The sequence below is a fragment of the Eschscholzia californica genome, unplaced genomic scaffold, assembly GCF_041429995.1.
Source record: "Eschscholzia californica isolate CP2 unplaced genomic scaffold, dmEscCali1.0.p SCAF_1, whole genome shotgun sequence".
NCBI classification, from domain to species: Eukaryota; Viridiplantae; Streptophyta; class Magnoliopsida; order Ranunculales; family Papaveraceae; genus Eschscholzia; species Eschscholzia californica.
The window spans coordinates 71,689,919-71,709,773 of record NW_028238198.1 but is presented as its reverse complement, the minus strand read 5'-3'; the positions used below and the strand labels follow the sequence as shown (position 1 = coordinate 71,709,773).

General features: G+C 36.1%; 2 protein-coding genes and 1 long non-coding RNA gene across 4 annotated transcripts; 1 reads left to right on the top strand and 2 right to left on the bottom strand.

Moving 5' to 3' along the window:
* Window positions 1-1,776: 1,776 nt before the first annotated feature.
* On the bottom strand, window positions 1,777-4,650 carry LOC147568844 (uncharacterized). Its single transcript, XR_015238481.1, has 6 exons — window positions 4,260-4,650; window positions 3,926-4,018; window positions 3,707-3,790; window positions 3,300-3,439; window positions 1,912-2,121; window positions 1,777-1,815 (listed from the first exon to the last, which is right to left on the bottom strand). It is a non-coding gene; the product is annotated as an uncharacterized LOC147568844 (long non-coding RNA).
* Window positions 4,651-6,682: 2,032 nt separating this feature from the next.
* On the top strand, window positions 6,683-10,371 carry RNS2 (ribonuclease 2). The gene is made up of 9 exons (XM_086655234.1): window positions 6,683-6,950; window positions 7,869-7,897; window positions 8,223-8,296; window positions 8,616-8,717; window positions 8,830-8,833; window positions 9,145-9,236; window positions 9,374-9,535; window positions 9,875-9,971; window positions 10,164-10,371. Exons 1-9 carry the CDS (start codon window positions 6,763-6,765, stop codon window positions 10,199-10,201), a joined length of 786 nt encoding a protein of 261 aa, XP_086511360.1. The 5' UTR covers window positions 6,683-6,762; the 3' UTR covers window positions 10,202-10,371.
* Window positions 10,372-10,559: 188 nt separating this feature from the next.
* On the bottom strand, window positions 10,560-11,490 carry LOC147568842 (uncharacterized). 2 transcript variants are annotated; one of them, XR_015231128.1, is made up of 3 exons: window positions 11,204-11,490; window positions 10,647-10,969; window positions 10,560-10,598 (listed from the first exon to the last, which is right to left on the bottom strand). XR_015231128.1 is itself a non-coding variant. In XM_086655233.1 (2 exons), the coding sequence occupies exons 1-2, from the start codon at window positions 11,383-11,385 to the stop codon at window positions 10,741-10,743; spliced, it is 411 nt and encodes a 136-aa protein (XP_086511359.1). In that variant the 5' UTR covers window positions 11,386-11,486; the 3' UTR covers window positions 10,560-10,740. The 2 variants fall into 2 exon arrangements, 1 of the variants encoding a protein (XP_086511359.1); XM_086655233.1 differs by having other exon boundaries at window positions 10,560-10,969; window positions 11,204-11,486.
* Window positions 11,491-19,855: the final 8,365 nt, after the last annotated feature.

Sequence of the window (19,855 nt, the reverse complement as noted above, 5' to 3'; positions counted from 1 at the left end):
GTTTCCCTTCTAGGAGTCTGCTCTTGATTTCTTTCTATCTTCATCCACTCCTCTCGGTTCATCTCTTTCTCTTTCTACTATGAATGACGAGAGGGTAGAGAAGAGATAAAGATAGAAAGAGATAAAGGATGGGATTTCCTACTAATTTGGGGAAGGAATTACCAATCGGTTTAAAGCTGTCAATAAGGGATGATTCCCTACATCACGGAGCAACCAAGAAAGATTACATCACCGTCCGATCTTGCCTGCCCATCTCCTTGTCCGTTAGATATACACGTGGAGCAACGAAGTTTGGGTGCTAGCAGGTACCGAATCATGTCCCCAGAAAATTCCCGAGTATGACCCGCAATGCCCAATAGTATCCCGAATATTCACCATTGCCGTCAGATTACACCATATCATCCTGCTAGACGGGCGCCACATGTCCTCTAACAGATTGGTCAACTGATTTGACCCAGACTTTGACTTGGGCTAACTCTCTCTTCCGGACTCCGATTCCACTTTCGTTTTCACTTGCGAGTTCGTCTTGCACTCTACTTTTCAACCGAGCATCGTTAACCAAAATTACCATAATCAAGAAATGACCAAAATACCCCTAGCACGTGTTTTTCTCTCGTTTTTATCCGTTTTTCACACTGAACTCCGTAAAAGACACCTGGAAAGAGAAACAAACAAATTATCAGAGTAAAGGCTCGAATTGGACTAACTAGCCTGAGTTATGAGACTCAGATGAGACATTTTCATGACTCATCACAGATCCATCGACTAAATTTTTTTACAAAACAGATTAGAAAAGAGAGGTGTAACAAAACCATCATAAAAAACATTTGCATTGAAAAAACAAAAATAGCTGAGAGTGAATAAAGCAATTGTCGTGAAAGGAAAATCAAATTGAGAAGGCAATATTAAGGGTTTAGGTACACATTCATCGAAAGCCTAATTATCTCTAAACCAAATGCATAGATTATGATCGAAATGGAGCGAATTTTCATTCAAGTTGGAACAAAGAAAACAAAAAGAATACATGCAAGAAATGAAGACCAAAATGAAGAAAATTGAAATTTAATCCTATACCTCTTTGTATAATTTTGTAATTTTTCTCTCTAAATTTTCATTAAGAATGGAAATTTGGACAACCATGAAATTGAAGAAGAAGAAGCTATTTAGGATATGTCCCTTGAAGATGGAGGATGTTAAAGTAAAAGGGAGGAGATGAATGGTCTGTAACACATTTACGATCATTAATTTTGGTTTAATGGGTTGGACTTTTGGAAGGAAGTGACCATTGGATTTTGATATAACATTGTCCAAGTCAGCACTAGTCCAGTCAGTTTTCATTTATTTTATCCTAGTCAGCGCTTTCATTATTTTGTCCCAGTCACTATAAACCCTTTCTGTTTTGTTATATAGACTAGGTATAACCCGTGCCTCCGGCACGGCGAATATCTTTGGGTGCATTACTTAGTTAGCAAATACAATAATCTTATAGTCTAATGCATTTAGTTTGTAAGAAAGAATATTACATCCCTTCTAAATTATTCAAATCCGTGAAAATAAAATTATTTGTCAAATCTTATATATCAAATAAAAAGGCTGGATTGGTACCCTCATGCAGGAAACAAACTCCTTTATAACCTAGCAAAAGAAAAAAGAGACAAATCTTCAAAAAGAATTTCAAATTGAACACTTAAATGTCCCTAAAAGAAGAGATAGTCAGTAGTTAGATTCCTAAATGGAAAGAACATTTCTCTCTTCCGAACTCATTTTGATCTTCCAATTCTACACAACCATCCACCAAAGCCACCAATCCTACATCTACCAACGCTAAAAAAAAGTAGAATAAATCATAACGAAACATAACAAAATTAATTCATCGATACAATAATATTCACGCTTACTAAACCCATATACCTATTTAACATTTTCAGAATCAGCTCAAATTACATGTCTTTTATATTCTTTTTGACATATGCATCAAGGCTAACGTCTCCAAAAAGACTCCCTTAAGATGGCACTGAATGATATCCAACAGAGAGCAGATCGGCTTCACAACTTTCTGTTATACAATCTCTTCATAAAATCCCCAACTTTTAACCAGAGTATTTCCATCCGAAACAAAATCTGCAACTCAAATCTTATGTTCATTTAGATGGTTCTCCATTTTCATAAACACTGAACACATTATCGTCCAAATAAAATTAGAAATCAGATAATTAATTAAAAAAAAAAGATGAACAAAGAAATAATCAACTTCTTGCTTTAAAGCTTTCTGGAACAATTTATCAACTTGAACCAGGTCATATGGTTCTTTTTCCTGCATAGTTTATCAACATTGAGCATTATAGCTAAAGGAGACTGAAGAGTCGATGCAACATTTTGTGACATGCTTTACCTTATAAGACCTCCCAAATCTACCAGAAAATGCCATCTTAACTGACATGACAGTTAAGATGTTCCCGATTCTAAGTGAGAATTTGTTAACCTCTACTTTCTGCATAACTTGACCCAGCAGTCCCAACAAAACCTAGTTAAGCACAACACCATATTGTCTCCTCTATATATAGGCGTGTACTTGGTGAAGCCCCAGATGAGCAATTCTTCATTTTACCAACTCCAAGAGTTTGTCAAAATATTATACTACTGTCTTGATACAAGTAAACTTATGATTATCTTTTCTTTTCTAATGGACATCTTTAAGGTTAATAAAGGTTATATGAACCATTCTAGTCATCCACTTTTTTGTTTTATGTGGTAAAATGTTACATGTTGTTTTTAGTCTTAGATTCGAAGGAAGAATGATGTCTGTTCAGAATAGGAAGCGGGATGTAGTCTTTTTTTCGCTGATGATCACAAGTAGCAAATGATACAGTACTCTTTGTTTTGAGTAAACAAGCTCGACTACATTTTAAACCCATAAAGATATATACTTGGTAGATTCATAAACTTCTAGACTAAGACTTATTGTTCTCTGATTCAAATAAATCCAAAATCAATCCGAATCGGCCATTCATATTGGTCAGAACTAAATTTTACAAAACAAAATCACCTTGTGGATACCATAACCTTTTCATATGAAAATCACGTAATTCTATGATATCCACGGAGGAAAGCTTTCACCATTGTACACAACTCAGTCGGTTATTCAGGTATCAGGTGATAAGTGTGGTCACCCGTTTAGAGTTTGGAATATAATGGGTAGTCTTAGTTTCAAATGAGATTTATATATCATATAAGACCATAATGAAGAGTATTATTCCTAGACAGAAAAATAGTAAAATGTATTCTGAAAGAGTTCTAACCTGTTGATGTAAATGAAGCCTCCTAGTAAACAAATACACAAGAATCCAACCACAAAGACAACGTCCGGGTCGACAGGAGCTCAAGATTTCCACCAACCAGTGCCCAATATCCAAGTACACATTGATGAATGACCATTTTCCTGTTTTTCGACGGTAATATGTTATCAGTACTTTGAAACACAAAGATTATCATAGAACAAAAATTGAATTGAAACTGCGCCACAACACAGCAAAACTCCTAAAATTGATTATTCTAATCATATCCAAGTTCTTTTCGTATTCTCAAGAGTGCAAATGGTTACAAATTCTAGTCATATGTAGTTCCTCTTAAACTATAAGAAAAAAGGGGTAATGTAATGAGTTCAGCTAGCAATTTTGTAGAACACTAAGTGTGCGGTAAGACATACCTCTAAATGCATTCTACAATATAAGAGAAACCAGTAATAGTAGCAGCAAAACCAGTTCCTGCGACTTCTGCAGCTCCAACAAAACTATTACAAACCAAGATGTTCACACTTTAAAACCCCAATTCATAACAAACTTAACAATCTAAATAGAATGGTAATGTATACCTCCAAATGCGTATATGAGAAACTTACCGAATAAACCTCAAATAAATATCTTACCTGCAAACTACTTATTGGCGCCCCCCAAACATGAAACAACTCATTGATCTTTAGATCGTAACTCATCTTTAGATCATAACTGAAGAAAATTAGCTATTAAGGAAAATTAGGAAACGAATACCAAGATTAAAATCTCTAATAACCATGAAATAATCTCAGAAACTCACTATTAGAAAAGGGGAGTGCTACAATGACAAAATTCTGGACAAAATTCTTGACTTAATGACTCATTTTCACTGATTTTTAAAGGACGGATGACATGCAAATCCACTAAGCCTCAAATCAACACCAACAACCTATTCAAAAAATTTACTGTTATAAAATATAAACTAACCTCAAATCAGCATCAACAACCTAAAATCAGCCTCAACAACCTAAAATTTCATTCTTGAAGAAGACCAAAATGATACTTGCGAAACGAAAGGTTTTAAAAACTGATTTCAATGGAGGATTTTAAAACTGATTTCAATGAGGGAGAAGAGGGTAGTCAAAGCAAGACAATAAGAGAGGCATCCCACTTCCGTTTCTAAAAAACGTAGGTAGTAAATGGAAAGAGAGAGTGTGTTATCAAAGCCTTTCTCATTAATGAATTTTGAACCCACGATTCCTCATTAACGGGGGAGGTGAACGGTCTGGATTCACCATCTTGTTTACTCTCTTCCATTCAGTGGGTGAATGAATTTTGTTTTTTCTGGGTGGGTAATATATCTAATGACCGAGATTTAATAGAAATCGCAACGAACGACCAGATTTGTCTTTCGACTTGTCCCAGTCAGCAAAAAACATTGCGTTTTATATAATAGATATAAATAACACATAATTACACATTACCACATATAGGTATTGATGGTGGACCGTGAATGTGACGGTTATATGGTGGTGGTGCCGATGGTGACAAAATATGGTAGTGACCGCTGGTGAAATGATGTATAAAATAGATTAAATGTACTTTGACATTTTTTTAAAATATTTTAAATATATAATAAATGTATATACATATATTATTGTCGGAGGTGTCCTTTGACAAAACATTATTAAGAAAAACTTAATTAAATTGTTTCGATGGAAATTTTGGTACCATGGAAATAGAAATAGCTCACTTCGACCGAAATATTTCGAATTTTTGGTGAAAACTCGATACGCGATCGCCTGATACGCGAGAAAACCGAAAGGTTTGACGGGCTTAGACAGATTTTGGACACTAAGATTTTTAAAATAACCCGCCCGATCAAACTTGAGAACCCGAATGAGCAGAGAGTTTGAAAGCCCGATCGACCCGACTCGGGCCGAGAAATGATATGAACCTGACCGGTCCGAGCCAGACCGAGTCCTCCCCCTACCTACGGGTATGTAAGACTCAAATTCAAAATATCTCTTTTATTTGGACGTCCTATATTCTTTTCTACAACCTCTTCCAAAAACTGATGGGTTTACTTCACTTCAAAGTTTCCCCTAAATGTCTACATCCCCTGGTCACACTAGAGTATTATTTACATTTAGTTATTATTGAATACATATGAGTGACAAAAAGCGGACTATTTTCTCTTTTTATTTTAGTTTTTGGTTGAATTTTTTTTTTTTCTGTTGAACTTGGTTGAATTCTTATTTATTAAGCAAGAGATTGATACTAGCCCATTTGAACTTTTTTGATACTTCGCTAGTTTCGTAAGTGTTATTTCGGACCAATTGAGCGTATTATGCATTACATAAATTATTTACAAACCTACGTCTTCATTACCACCTTTGAATAAACCATTTTAGATGAGTCAAATCTGAATTAAGAAAAAACAGCACCCGAGTAATATAGTTATGAATTGCATAGACAAGTATCCAGGGTTGGTCTGGGTTCAAAGTGATTTAGTAACTTGGATCCTAAAATCAATGGGAGAGAAAATACTGACACTTAGTACACTACAATTTTTTCCTAAGATATGGCATTGAACTTGGTAAAAGTTGTGCACTTTTATGTTATGTAGAGGGATACACTTTTGGGTACGTTTGCTTGTCCACGATGACCTTTTCACAAAAATTAAAATTCAAAATTCTAGACATATAGATAGTCAGGTATGTAAATCCCTTAAGAATGTGGGAGACTAGCGTTATTTTATGATGCGTGTGAGTTTTTATTGGAGTTTGAAATGAACTAAAAAATCCTAACAAATAAATTCATGTCAAGTAGGTATGTATGTGTAAATCCTTGAAAATTCAAATAACAAGTAGAGTCACAATTTTCAGATTACAAAGTGCACATTCGGATACTAAACAAAAATAAAGTAAAAAAAATATAATAAAGGAGTGTAAGAACAAGAAGAAGAAGAAGATGAATGTTAATTGAGGGAGTAACTTCATCCTAACAACTACACACCTTGGTGAGTGTCACAAGTCGTGAAACCATGTAGGGGTTTCAGCAAGAAGAATCCCCAACAGAGTTAAGAGAGATTATGGTGATGGCAGTGAAAGGAGAAAAGAAGAAGAGATATGAAATAAATAATTATCTTTAGGATTGAAGATCACCGGCAGATGGCCAACAAAACTTCTTCGGACAACTATTTTTCGATAAAAAAGAAGGCAAGAAAATGTTTTGGGGATCATTTCATAAATGCTAGACAAATGTGATGGCTAAATTCTCTAGTTGTTCAAAAATGGGAGGCCAAATTGCAATTAACCCAAAGAATGAATGAAAAATCTAAGGGGTAATAGAGTAATTTAACAATTGTTTGCCGTATAAGTCTTCTCTCTTTCTCTCTCTAAAACGACATCTATAAAAATATAAATTTCAGCTCCTCCTGTTTTTAATCTGATTTCAAGAGAGATAGAAACAGAAAAAATCATAACAAATGGTTTCTCTTTCTAAAACCCATCTCTCTTTTCTATTGATCCTATTGACCTTTTGTTTCTTTGAGATTCATGCAAGTTTCTTAGTAGAACAGAGAGAATTTGATTACTTTGCATTGTCTCTTCAATGGCCTGGTACTCTATGTCGTAATACAAGACATTGTTGTGCTTCAAATGGTTGTTGCAGAAAGTAAAGTTCCTTCCTTTTTAACCTAATTTTCAATTTTGGGGGGTTTGTTTGGTTCCCCTTTTATTTGCTTTTAATAACTTTCCCTTTTTCTATTCAGTTATTTATCTGTTTTAGTTTATTTGATCTGGGTTAGTTTTGCTTTAGTCTAGTTTATTCAACTAATTGCTGTATTAGGATTGGTTGATTTATGTTTTTTTTGGTGGAATAGTAGCTTAAGTTTTCTCTTTTGATGGTGAATTCCCATCTGAGTTATAACACTAAAGATAGATAAGAACTTAGGGTTAAATTTCTTTTTCTCTATTTTAGTTTGATGTATGAAGAGATATCAGTTGATGAAAATATGAAATCGTTTCTTTTCGATTGATTTGATCAATCAAACAAGATATAATCTAGTCCATTTGCCTAAAAGATGGTAGCAAGTTTGTGCCATTTAGGGTTTTCGGATACTCGGATACCCTTATCTTAGAATCCAGCCCCTTAAGTAGGTGTTATGTATGGTTTTGTATGTACATTTAGTGTGAACTTGCGTATAACTGTGTTAGGATCGTAAAATACATCTCTAGGTTAACGTCTTTTGTGTATAACCTTACACAAGTAAAATAGAGGACTTAATAACTACGAGAAGGGAATATCTATATAGCTGATAGTCTTGTTTGTTTTTCACACTTGCCTCATCTCATGTCCTACTAGTGTTGAATGCTGATACGTCGCCAATTATCATGTTATATATTAAACTATTTACTTCACCGAGATCAAGCTGGTTGAATTGTAACTAGTTTAATACGTATTAGGGTCTAACTTGGTCCTGCATGCTAATGGCACTATTTCGTTTAGTCAACAGATTATTTGCATATATCAGTTCTCTTGGGCCTTAGCCATTTCTAAAAGGAAATTACTGATCATTTACCCATTTTGCAGGTCCGGTGCTCCAACTGAATTCACAATCCGTAAGTATGATTAGGTTCTTATTCTTTGAGTTGAAAACCTGAATCAAATTGTTAATTTTGTTCTACTTATCAATTAATGTCATGTCAAATAGCTTCTTGAATCTTGATTACTTTTTCCGCTTATACCCTTGGTAACCCCTACAGTATCATTGGCAGACAGGTAACATCACAGCTACAAAATGGTTAACATATTATAACATAAGAATTCTAGAGTATCATGTATTGGCTCTTGTTCCTTGGCAACCTAAAGTGTTTTGCTCAAGCGTATGAGGTCTTTATGCGTGATTAACTTCATTTTGTTTCAAAATATCTTCTCATGTGGCAGATGGACTATGGCCTGACTACAATGACGGAACCTGGCCAGCTTGTTGCACTCAATCCAGATTTGATGAAAACGAGGTCTGCATCTTTCATGTTTGAGTTCTATCTTTCTGTTTGAAGATTGGGTTCGGATTCCTTCCCTTAAAACACTTAGCAAATAGATACATGATGGCTAATGATTTCAGTTAATCATTTCATAATACCTCTGCGACTCGTTTTCCTCAAAATGGCCTAATGATGTTTTGGGATTTCTTTTCATAAAAAAATGTTTTGGGATTGGCCAATACTTCTCTGCGACTCGTTTTCCTCAAATAGATACATGATAGCTAATGATTTCAGTTAATCTAAGGTTTGCTAAAGGTAATGTTATAACCAGTTGTTTCTTCTATATATCTAGATCTCAACATTACGAGGAGCGCTTGAGAAGTATTGGCCATCTTTAAGTTGTGGGAAGCCATCGACCTGCAGCGGTGGAAGAGGACTTTTTTGGGCTCATGAGGTGAATATAAAAAAATTGTGTTCTTTCTTCTCTACCATCTCTTATGCAAATATCTAACAATATTTCCTTGAATGATTTCATAATGAATCAAATGGGGAACGCACATCGGCAGTGGGGTAATCATTTCCCCTCTTCTACTTACTAGGCGTTTTATAGTATTCATTGTGTTGTCTTACGAAATTTTGAAGTTCCTTACTTCCTAAAACTCCAAAAGCTTACTCTACTACAATCACATCCTGCTGCTTTTTTTCTTCATTGTAGCCCTTAGTTGGTTTCAAGCCTTGAAACAGAGATACATCTTGCTCATACGACTCAAGTTTCAAGCTCATTGAAATATGCACGTTTATTTGTTGTATACGTGTAAATCTGGGTATGATATAACTTCAATTTCAATAATAACTGCTGCTGTATAACATTTATATTGCAGAAAAACACGGAACATGTTCCTCCCCAGTTGTTCGAGATGAATACGGTTACTTCATAACAACCCTTAATGTCTACTTCAAGTACAATGTCACGGTTAGTCTTAGAAGTGCTCTTTGTTCCTGTATCCATTAATAATTTGCAGGCTTCATTTGGTATTCACTAGATCTTCCATTATTAGATATGGTCTATGTTGTTCTTTTATAAGTTTACCATGAAATCTTCAACGACAGAAAATTCTGAGCGAGGAGGGGTATGTCGCTTCGAACTATGAAAAATACCCATTGGGAGGCATTATTTCAGCCATCCAAAACGCTGTTGGGGCAACTCCAGAATTGGTTTGCTCACATGGTGCAATAGAAGAGCTCCGGTTATGTTTTCACAAAGATTTCAAGGTTAGTCCTCAACTTTTTATATTTGCAGTTGCCATTACACTTTTGTTCATTCTCATGCATCCATATTACACTAGTTTCAACTACAGTCTTGATATATTTATTGGATATGAATTACGAGCCTTATATAAAGCACTTGTTTAAGATGAATGCTTGAATACATTTCTTCTCGAATGAATTCAAATCTTCCGATAATTTCTCTTTTAAACGCAGACTAATTTTCAGAAACATACAAACCCCTACTTAAACATAAATCTGAACCAGATTTAAAAGTTAGATTATGACATAACAAAAGCAACCCGCGTTTTTATTGAGATTCTGAAATGTCTCATTTGTTTACAGCCACGTGATTGCGTGATGCACTCGAGCGGTGACAACATGCTTACTTCAAAAAGCTCTTGCCCCAGATACGTCAGCCTTCCCGAACACACTCCAATGTGTAAATTTCTTTTTCCTTTTCTTTACTCGTAAATTCGTTGCAGAGAGTTTGATTGGTGTACCTTTTTATTTATTGGCGCATTTCTGCACGAACATCACACGAATTTGAACCAGGACGGATTGGTTATGTTGTTATTCTTCAGGGGATCGATTGGAATATCTATCCTTAACAAATTATTGTCTATTTTTTCAGGGATTGACTCTGCAATTTCCATGGTTACTGAAGAGTGAAGGTTTTTCAGCTTCAGAAAATTGGCCAGGGGTTACATTTAGTGATCTCTACTTCTCTAGACAGACTAATCCTTCGGTTGTATCTATAAAAAATACCCATCAGACAATTTGTAATATGATTTTAACATGTGTTGATCTGAAAGACCTATGCTATCAAGAGCCCTTCTCTATATCTCCCAAGTTATATTTTAGGTGTTGAAGAACAACGCTACTTTTAATCTTCTTTTTCAGTTATAAGCATCCCCTAGGGTCCGCCCTCGCACTTCTCTGAACCTAGGTCATTAGTTTGTAGGGTTATTTTCAGAAAGGGCAACATAGATAAGTTTGAGATTACACGAAGGAGCATGACTTCACATTATTTCCAGAAATTGCCTATTGTTTCTCATTATTGATGCAACTACATATATTATACTATAACAACATGGACAAATTGCCTAAATTGAACCATCAACCTTTTGAATGTCATAAAGAACATGTTAAGATTATCCGAATGAGGATATTAAATTGACCAAGAAGTAGATAACTTTGTTTTCATGAACTCATTGAGAAGATTGATCAGTGGGCTTCCCTTTCTCCTTTAGTTTTGAAACAGCTTCTTTCATGGCTTCTTTTCTTTTCTTGCTAGCAAGAACTTTTGCTTGAACACCACTTACGTTAGGATCTTTTTTCTCCTTTGGCGGAGGTGGAGGCGGTCTCTTAGCTGCATTTGCTGCTTCGTTACCTATGTTTGAGCTCAATATCGCGCCAGTTAAGCTCCCAATCAAAGTTCTGCATCATTATAACCCACCGCATAATCGGAATGAGGTTCTTTTGTATTGTTAAAAAAACGACCTCTATAGTCATTCCGTTATTTGAAAGTTCATATTGAGCTAAATGGCCAATATAACAATGATTATTATTTCTTGACCGTTAGCGAACCGTTTAACCAGAGAAAAATTGAAAAAATCGGTTCTAAAATATTTCTATTTTTGACCATCGAACTGTAGAAGCAAAAGAATGTACCTTCGACTAATAAGGCATGGAGAATGTTGTGCATCATCATGTTTTAGGGTATGATGAGTTCTATCTGGCAGGTTCTTCTCGTGTCCTTGAAACCCTAAGCGTGGCGATGGTTTCCTCTGTCTAGGCCCGTTCGTGAACGCTTGTACAGAAATCAATTGCGATGAAGTCAATGAATGAGCCATGCCTTTCTCTTGTTGATTTCTTTCTATGAATTGAAATATAAGTTTTAACTTTTTTGGGGTGCAAAACCTAGACAAAAGGATAGTATTTTGGTGGAGTTGAAAGGTTAGGTCTTATTGGTTGGTTTGAGATAAGATTTTATAATTTGTGGGCCTCTCCTTTCGGAATCCAACAGTATAATTCCTCACAATATCCACCCAAGTGATACAACTTTGCAACACAAGAAAAACCAAGTGATACAATGAAAAAGGATTTTAGCCAGTTTTTAAAATAACTGTTATAACAGTTACATATGTAGCTATCACATAGATTTTCACCTTTAAATCAAAAAATGAAATCTTGATTTCGGTGGAAATTTTGATCGGTCTAAAAGTGAAAACGTTTCAGTCAGTGTGGAAATTTTACAAATTTACAGAAATAATAGAAATATGATGTAATTATATATATCAAGATCATGGTCAGTCCTATGACTTTGGAAGCCCAAAGCAAGCTTGAAGAATGTGGCCCACATTCATTGCAGAAGAAAAAAATGTGTCGATGGAAAGCGTCTACATTCTCCTTACACATAATCTCGGGTTTAAATATGATTGTTGTGTTCATGACTATGAAGTTTGCTTCAAACAAGTCGCTTGAGTTACTAAGGGGTGGACTCTCACTCGAAAAGTGCTCGAGCCCATTCATAGCCGAATCTCTTATTGATGCATATCTACAAGTAGCTCATTTGACTCAGTTCAATTAAGTTTGTGTCTTTTTTTAAATCGTATGAAAAAGTCACAATTATAAAATGAAAGAACCAAGAAGTTATGATTATCTGAGAGGGTGAAAAAGAGAACAAGGATGATTGACACTGTCGTTTAACTTGGTTCGAACTTAAAAATAATTTTTTTAATGTTGTATTAGTAAAAATATTTGGGTTCATAATCATAAAGTAGTTGATTAAAAATAAAATATCAAGCATACCATAGATTGATGAATGTCCCTCACACTATTTAGAATGTTTCTCACACTACCCATAACGTCTCAAGTTCTTTTTTTGAGTAAAATCAGAATTTCATTCATAAGTAGGAAATCAATCCAGAACATTACATGGTTCGAGAATTTTAACTCCTCTAAGAACAACATGAGAGTTACATAAGTAAAATACGGTATCGAACTTTCGAACGTAAAGTGCCTCGTGAAGGGAAATGAGTAACACAACAAAAACTAAATGAAAAGACCCTAAAAGTCATAAAATGAAAAGATCATCAAGATCGCGAATGAAAAGACTCTAAAGGTCATAAAATTTTATTATACCAGGACATTGGTATAAATTATAAACCAAGTAGAGAAATAGAGATCGTGCGAGTTAGCCGGATTGAATAGGATATCTCCAACACTGAATCGGTTGTCAGCCTAAAGTAAAGATCATTGGTAAAGCAAATCATCATGATGAAGAAGCAGAAACATTCCTCCGAAACCATATTCAAATTATAACTGTAGGTTCTTGATCATCATCATCATTCATCATCACATGAATTTACAATCACCTTTCAAATTAGAGAAAATATAAGAACACCATGACATTTATGGTGAGAAAAGTACGAAAAATCTTCTTGTGGTTACACCAATTTACATGTGTGAGACAGAGGACCAAAAGGAGAAGGAGCTGAAGGATGGCTCGGCCTAACTGAATTAATGGTCACTTGAACCGAGTTGATGAATGGGCAGTGCGAGACCTGAGTTGTGTTACATTGAAGAAGTCTAAAGGCACTCCACTCACACACACGGCTCACACGCTTAGCTAATTAGATTAGTCTGTTAAGTGTTTGTTAAATGTAACTAACAAATTAGTTAAGATTACTTTCTCTCTCTATAATTACTTTCTCTCTCTTGTCTTGCATCTGAAAGTGTATAAGTAGAGATGATAAACTTTTCAATAAATCAGTTTTACTTTCATGGTATCAGAGCCCTAAGTGTTTTCGATCGAAATTGAAAAACCCTAAATTGGGACGAGAGTGAAAGTAATCATAAGAGTTGGATTGTCTGTTATCAAAGAATCAACATGATAGGCCTAAAAATAGGTCTATTCCCGCAAGTATACGGGGTCAAGTTATAGTATTTATAATAAGATCGAGTATCGTCCCAAGAGATAGGTAGGTAACTTCAGATATTGAATGCGGGTTTAACCCAATAATCAAGATGTCAATATCTAACTTAGACTAAAACACACACACACACCCCTCATAAAATTGATGATTGATATATAAGAAATAAGAAAACAAATGAAACTAACTAAACTATCTAAGAGAGGGGAGAAGATATCTAAGGTTATAAAATCCACCACATAATTTCACTTTATAAAACAAGCACTTAATTACTTAAATATCTTTTGTATTTACTCGGGATCCAATATAATGAACTATTTGGATTCCGGATGATGTTCTAGATAAAACAATTTTATAATCACTAATTCTAATTGTCTTCCTTATAAAGATTCGGATCACTTAACTATTATTCATCATCTAAAAGGCATACCCCATCTAACAACTTAACGAAAGTATGAAATATCTAATTATGAGGCATGAGTAATGGAAAGAAAATCCAATCCATATAGATAAACAATCAATAGACATTAAAGCACATCAAAGGATTTAATTAATCAAGAACAAATATTATAAAGATCCAAAATGGGTTTCATTCACAACCCTAGATTGCTAAGTTAACTATACATGAAATCTAGAGTAACATTCATTGAATTTATAAAGTAAATGAAAATACTAAGAAATTAATGGAAAGAAATCACCAAGAATGTTCAAAATCCATATTCCCATGTATCTCCATTTTATCCAAGATTTGCTCCATTTGTGCTCAAGAATTTTACTCCAAGAAATCCAAGTAATAGTTATTTTATTGCCACCCAAATAAGAAAAAGAAAGAGAAGGAAGAAATTAGATCTAGAAAGAAGTTGGAAAGAAGAGATGAAGAGGGTAAAGATGATAGAAGAATATGGAAGGAAGAAGGAGAAGACTATTAATGGAAGAAAGAATAGTGGTAGAGAAGAAGTAGTAGAGAAAGATGGAAGAAGAATGGAAAAGATGGATTTAATAGTAGAGAAGAAAGAAAAAAATAGGTAAGAAGAGGTATAGGTTGAGTAGAGAAGAGGAATATAGAGAAGAGGGATATTGAGAGGGTTTGCAAGTCTAGGTTTTAATGGAGGAGAAAGGTGCTATTTATAGATGGGTTAGGGTTTTGGTTGGATTAAATGGTAAAAAGAATGAAAAGAAGGGGTTATTTTGGGAGTTAAAGGGATCAAATACAAAAACCCTAAAACACAACCACATGTAGTCGGTCGGCTGGGCATCCATTATTTGGAAATGATGGACACTTGTCGCAAGGAGGGAAGGGCGAGCAATCTGGCCGTTAGATTTAGAAATCACGCGATTCAGTGCTTCGCGGCGGCTGAAGACTGGTGCGGCATCAACTGTGGAGCATTAGATCGTAACGCGCACGGATCTAGACGGTGGATAACTGGACATGTGTCGGCTGCTGGTAACTTGGCGCGGCATCAATGACAACCGTCAGATTATGGAAACGCGGAAGGTTGCGGCTGAGATTAAGACGTTGGCTCGGGACCACCAAGTTAAGTTACTGCGCGCTCCACCGGATCAGGCCAATAGGTTCCATTTCGTTGCTTAGCGGAAACACGGGATTTAGATGAACCAACCTCCATAGCGCGCCACGTGTTCCTTGGTGTACCGCGCGCCAGAATAGTGCCCGACATTGTACCGAAAGCTGACCAAATGTTGACCTGACTTTGACTTTGCATTTTTCACTCATCCGGGCTCCGAATTGACTTCCGTTTTCTCCTACGGACTCGTCTCGACCTCTACTTTTCAACCACGCACTGACCTTCGCCAAATTTCCAGAATGTCCTTGACTCCAAATGACCAAAATACCCTTCATGCATCTTTTCCTCGTTTTTAACCGTTTTTCACACATAACTCTCCAAAAGTCACCTAATCAAGAAAACCAACCATTTTATTATAATAAAGACTCGAAACCGACTAACTTGGCTAAATTAAATGACTTAGATGGGACATTTTCATGACCCATCACAACAATTCAATCTCTTCTCAAAGAAAATTAAAATTGAATCATCTGTCTTCAAAGAATCAGTCATTCAATTAGGAATTTAATCAACAAATCACCAAGAAAGAAAAGGATTCATCTTCTGTATCACAGAATCAGAGAAAGAAATCACTCATAATGGAGTTCGCAAGCCTTAATTCAGGTCAGATCTCTCATAACGCTAACATTACCAGTTTAATTTCCACTAGATTAGATGGATCGAACTTTCTAATTTGGAAAGATCAAATTGAAAATGCTCTCATGGGTAATGACCTAATATGTTATATTGATGGAACTTTCGAAGAGCCACCTCAATTGACTGTCATTGAAGGAAGGGATGTGGTTAATCCAGCCTTTCTTCAATGGAGGAAGAATGATAGCTTTGTAAAGGCATGTATTAAGGCTACTATAAATCAGTCCATTGCCTCAGATATATTAGGATTGAAAACTGCTAGAGAAATTTGGAAATACCTAGAACTCATCTATCTTCAAGAATTTGAAGCCAAGAAGTCCTCTCTCAGGAACAAGCTTCAAACCATAAAGAAAGGGTCTTCCTCTATCTCTGAGTTCTTGAGTAAAATAAAGAATCTTGCTGATTCTTTAGTAGCAGTTAATGATCGAGTTAGTGACTCAGAGTTATCTAGGATTGCATTACAAGGCTTAGGAAAAGAATACTCCCTATTTGTAATAGCAATCCAAAATAGAGATGTAGTTCTTAATTTTGCAGAACTTAGAAGTAGACTCATACATCATGAACATTGGCTAAAGGAACAAGAAATCTCTGAAGAAACTGAGTCCTATTTTGTGAAAAAGTTTCCAATTAAAAGTGGTTTGAGATCACCATTTCAAAACCAAAGAATGGTGAGTCAAAATCAACCCTTTGATGGTAATTACCCAAGAACCCAGAATAGGCAACCTGTGAGGTCTAATGTTTCACAACCAAGAAACCCTTTCTTTAATTATACAACTGTTCCCTGTGGAATTTGTTACAAGTGGGGACACATAGCAAGACAGTGTAAAATGAGGTTCAAGGACTTCTCAGAAGCAACTTCAAGCAAACCACCCCAAAGGAATTTTGCTAACTTGCATTTGCAAGAAATTGAAGAAGAAGAAGAAGAAGAAGAAGAAGAAGAAGAAGAAGAGTTCACTGATCAATTTACAGAGGAAGAAGAAGAACAAGCACACTACAGTGTGATTGAAAAGCAACCAATCATTGATGAAGTGCATTTGTCTTGTTCAAATACAAGAGACAAGAATTGGATAGCTGACACAAGAGCAACCAGCCATATAAAACATACTAAAGAAAACTTGAAGGATACCACTCCTTATCAAGGTAACAATAGAGTGATGATAGGAGATGGAAAGTCCTTGTCCATTGACCACATAGGAGAAGCCACTGTTATTGCTGGAACAACTGCTTTTCAACTCAAAAAGGTACTCCATGTTCCTACCATTCAGAAGAATTTGTTATCCATCTCAAAATTCACAAAGGAGAACTTTTGTAGTGTTGAGTTCTTACCTTGGGGTTTCCTTATTAGATATTTGTGGTCAAAGGATGTCCTTGCTGATGGGCCAATGGTAAATAATTTATATAGCATAGATTTCACTATTAGTCCCTATGATCCAAAACAAAAGAGTTCTGAAGTAACATACTCAGTCAGTGCATCTGCAAAAATTTGGCACAACAGACTTTGACACCCTTCTAAAGACATAATTTTGGGCTTAGATAAGGAGAAGTTGATCAAACTGACTTCAAGAGACTTTCTCTCTGTCTGCTCCTCATGTCAGCTTAGTAAGAGCCAGAGATTGCCTTTCTTATCCTCTGAAAGCATTACACATGGTCCTCTTGAGCTTATACATTGTGATATATGGGGACCTGCCCCAATCACCACCAAATCTGGCATAAGATACTACATTCTCTTCATGGATGACTTCAGTAGGTTCTTTTGGATCTATCCTATGCTTCTAATATCAGATTCTTTGAAGTGTTTTCAACATTTTCAAAGACATTATGAAAAGCTTCTCTCAGCTACAATCAAATGTTTTCAAAGTGATGGAGCTCCTGAATTAGCAAAAGGGGAATTCCAATCACACTTAAACAAATGTTGTATTCTATTTAGATGCTCTTGTCCTTACACCCCAGAGCAAAATGGGAAAGCTGAGAGGAAGAATAGACAGATTACATCCATGGGCAACACCTTGCTATTTCAAGCTTCTATGCCAAAAAGCTTCTATGCCAAAAAGCTTCTGGTTCCATGCCTTTGACACAACTTCTTATCTCATCAATCGAACTCCTAGTAAGATACTATCTTATCAAACTCCTTATGAGGTCTTATTTCATAAAAGTCCAAATTACTCTATGATAAAAGTGTTTGGGCCAGCATGTTATCCTTACTTAGGTGATATTAGACATGATAAACTGAGTCCTAGGTCTGCTAAGTGTGTCTTTATAGGTTATAGCCCATCTCATAAAGGCTACAAATGCCTTGACATCTCCTCTCAAAAGGAGTATGTCTCAAGACATGTAATTTTTGATGAATCATGTTTTCCCTTTGCTGAGATCACACCTACTACCTCAGCTGCACCATTAGAACCCTCTTCAACTTATCACATACTGCCTTTACCATCTCTTTCCCAAAGTCCCTTGTTATCAATCCCTTCTTATCATACAGAATACTCCCAAACTGACCAGGAGGTCTCTTCTGCTATCCCTCCTTCTCTGCCATCCACTTCCACACCCTCCTTTCATATGGATGACCAACCTTCCTCATCTGTTCCAACACCAACCTCACCCTCTGATGTGGTTTCCTCTCCTATTACAAACAAACATCCTATGCAAACTAGACTCAAAAGTGGCATCACTAAACCTAAAGGGATTCCAGACCATGTGTCCCATTTTACCATCCCTCATCCCCTTCCCACCTCATATATAGCTGCAGTCTCCTCTATTATTGAACCTAGAATTTATAAGGAGTCTATCAAAGATGAGAATTGGATGTTGGCTATGCAATCAGAATATGATGCACTTATTCATAATAACACTTGGACACTCACACCCAAGGATCCCTCTATGAATATTCTTGGGTGTAAATGGGTGTTTAAGGTTAAATATAGGTCTGATGGTACTTTAGAGAGGTACAAAGCAAGGTTGGTGGCTTTGGGTTATAACCAACAAGAAGGAATTGATTACCAAGAGACCTTTAGTCCAGTAGTGAAAATTCAAACAATCAGGGTTGCTTTAACCATGGCAGTTACTCATGGGTGGCCTATCCAACAGCTTGATGTATCAAATGCCTTCCTTCATGGAGACTTGAATGAGAAGGTGTATATGAAACAACCCCCTGGGTTTGAGGATCTTCCCAACCCTGATTGGGTTTGTCTTCTGAATAAATCCCTCTATGGTTGAAACAGGCACCAAAAGCCTGGTTCACAAGGATAGCTTCTTATTTCCTCCAATGGGGTTTCCTAAAGAGTACTTCAGATACATCCATGTTCATCTACCATTCAGGTGATCACATTTTAATTTTTCTACTTTATGTGGATGATATCATCCTAATTAGTTCTAGTAAGAACCTCATGAAGAAACTCATTGGTGATTTGGGCAAGGAATTTGCAATGAAACAGTTAGGCCAACTCAGTTACGTTCTAGGTATAGAGGTTCAGCATTTCTCTTCTACCTCCACCCTTCACCTCACTCAGACAAAGTACATAATTGATTTACTTCACAGAGCTGACCTCCTTGATAGCAAGCCTAGTCTTATCCCTGTGTCTCATGGAAAAAGGGTCTCAGAACTTGATGGTGAACCTATTGACAACCCATTGTTCTTCAGAAGCATTGTTGAAGGCCTTCAATATGCCACCATGACAAGGCCAGATATCACTTTTGCAGTTAACTATCTGGCTCAATTTATGCATGATCCTAGAACAACACACCTTGTGCTTCTCAAAAAGGTCTTAAGGTACCTCAAGGGCACCATTGGTGCTGGCACTTCCATTACCCCAGGAGATTTGTCTACTCTATCTGGGTATTCAGACTCAGACTGGGGTAGTTGTCCAAATTCGAGAAGATCAACCAGTGGGTATTGTGTGTTTCTTGGGTCTTCTGGTCCTCCAAGAAACAAAGTGTGGTCTCTCGATCCTCTACAGAAGCTGAGTATAGGGCTTTATCTCTTGCCACATCTGAGTTACTGTGGGTTTCCTATCTCTTGAAAGAACTTCATGTTCAGCTTCAACTTCCTATGTACCTTCACTGTGATAATATGGGGGCACAGTACTTGGCATCTAACCCAGTCCTTCATTCTAGAACTAAACATGTGGAGATTGATTTTCACTTTCTCAGAGACTTGGTGATGCAAAGCACTTTGA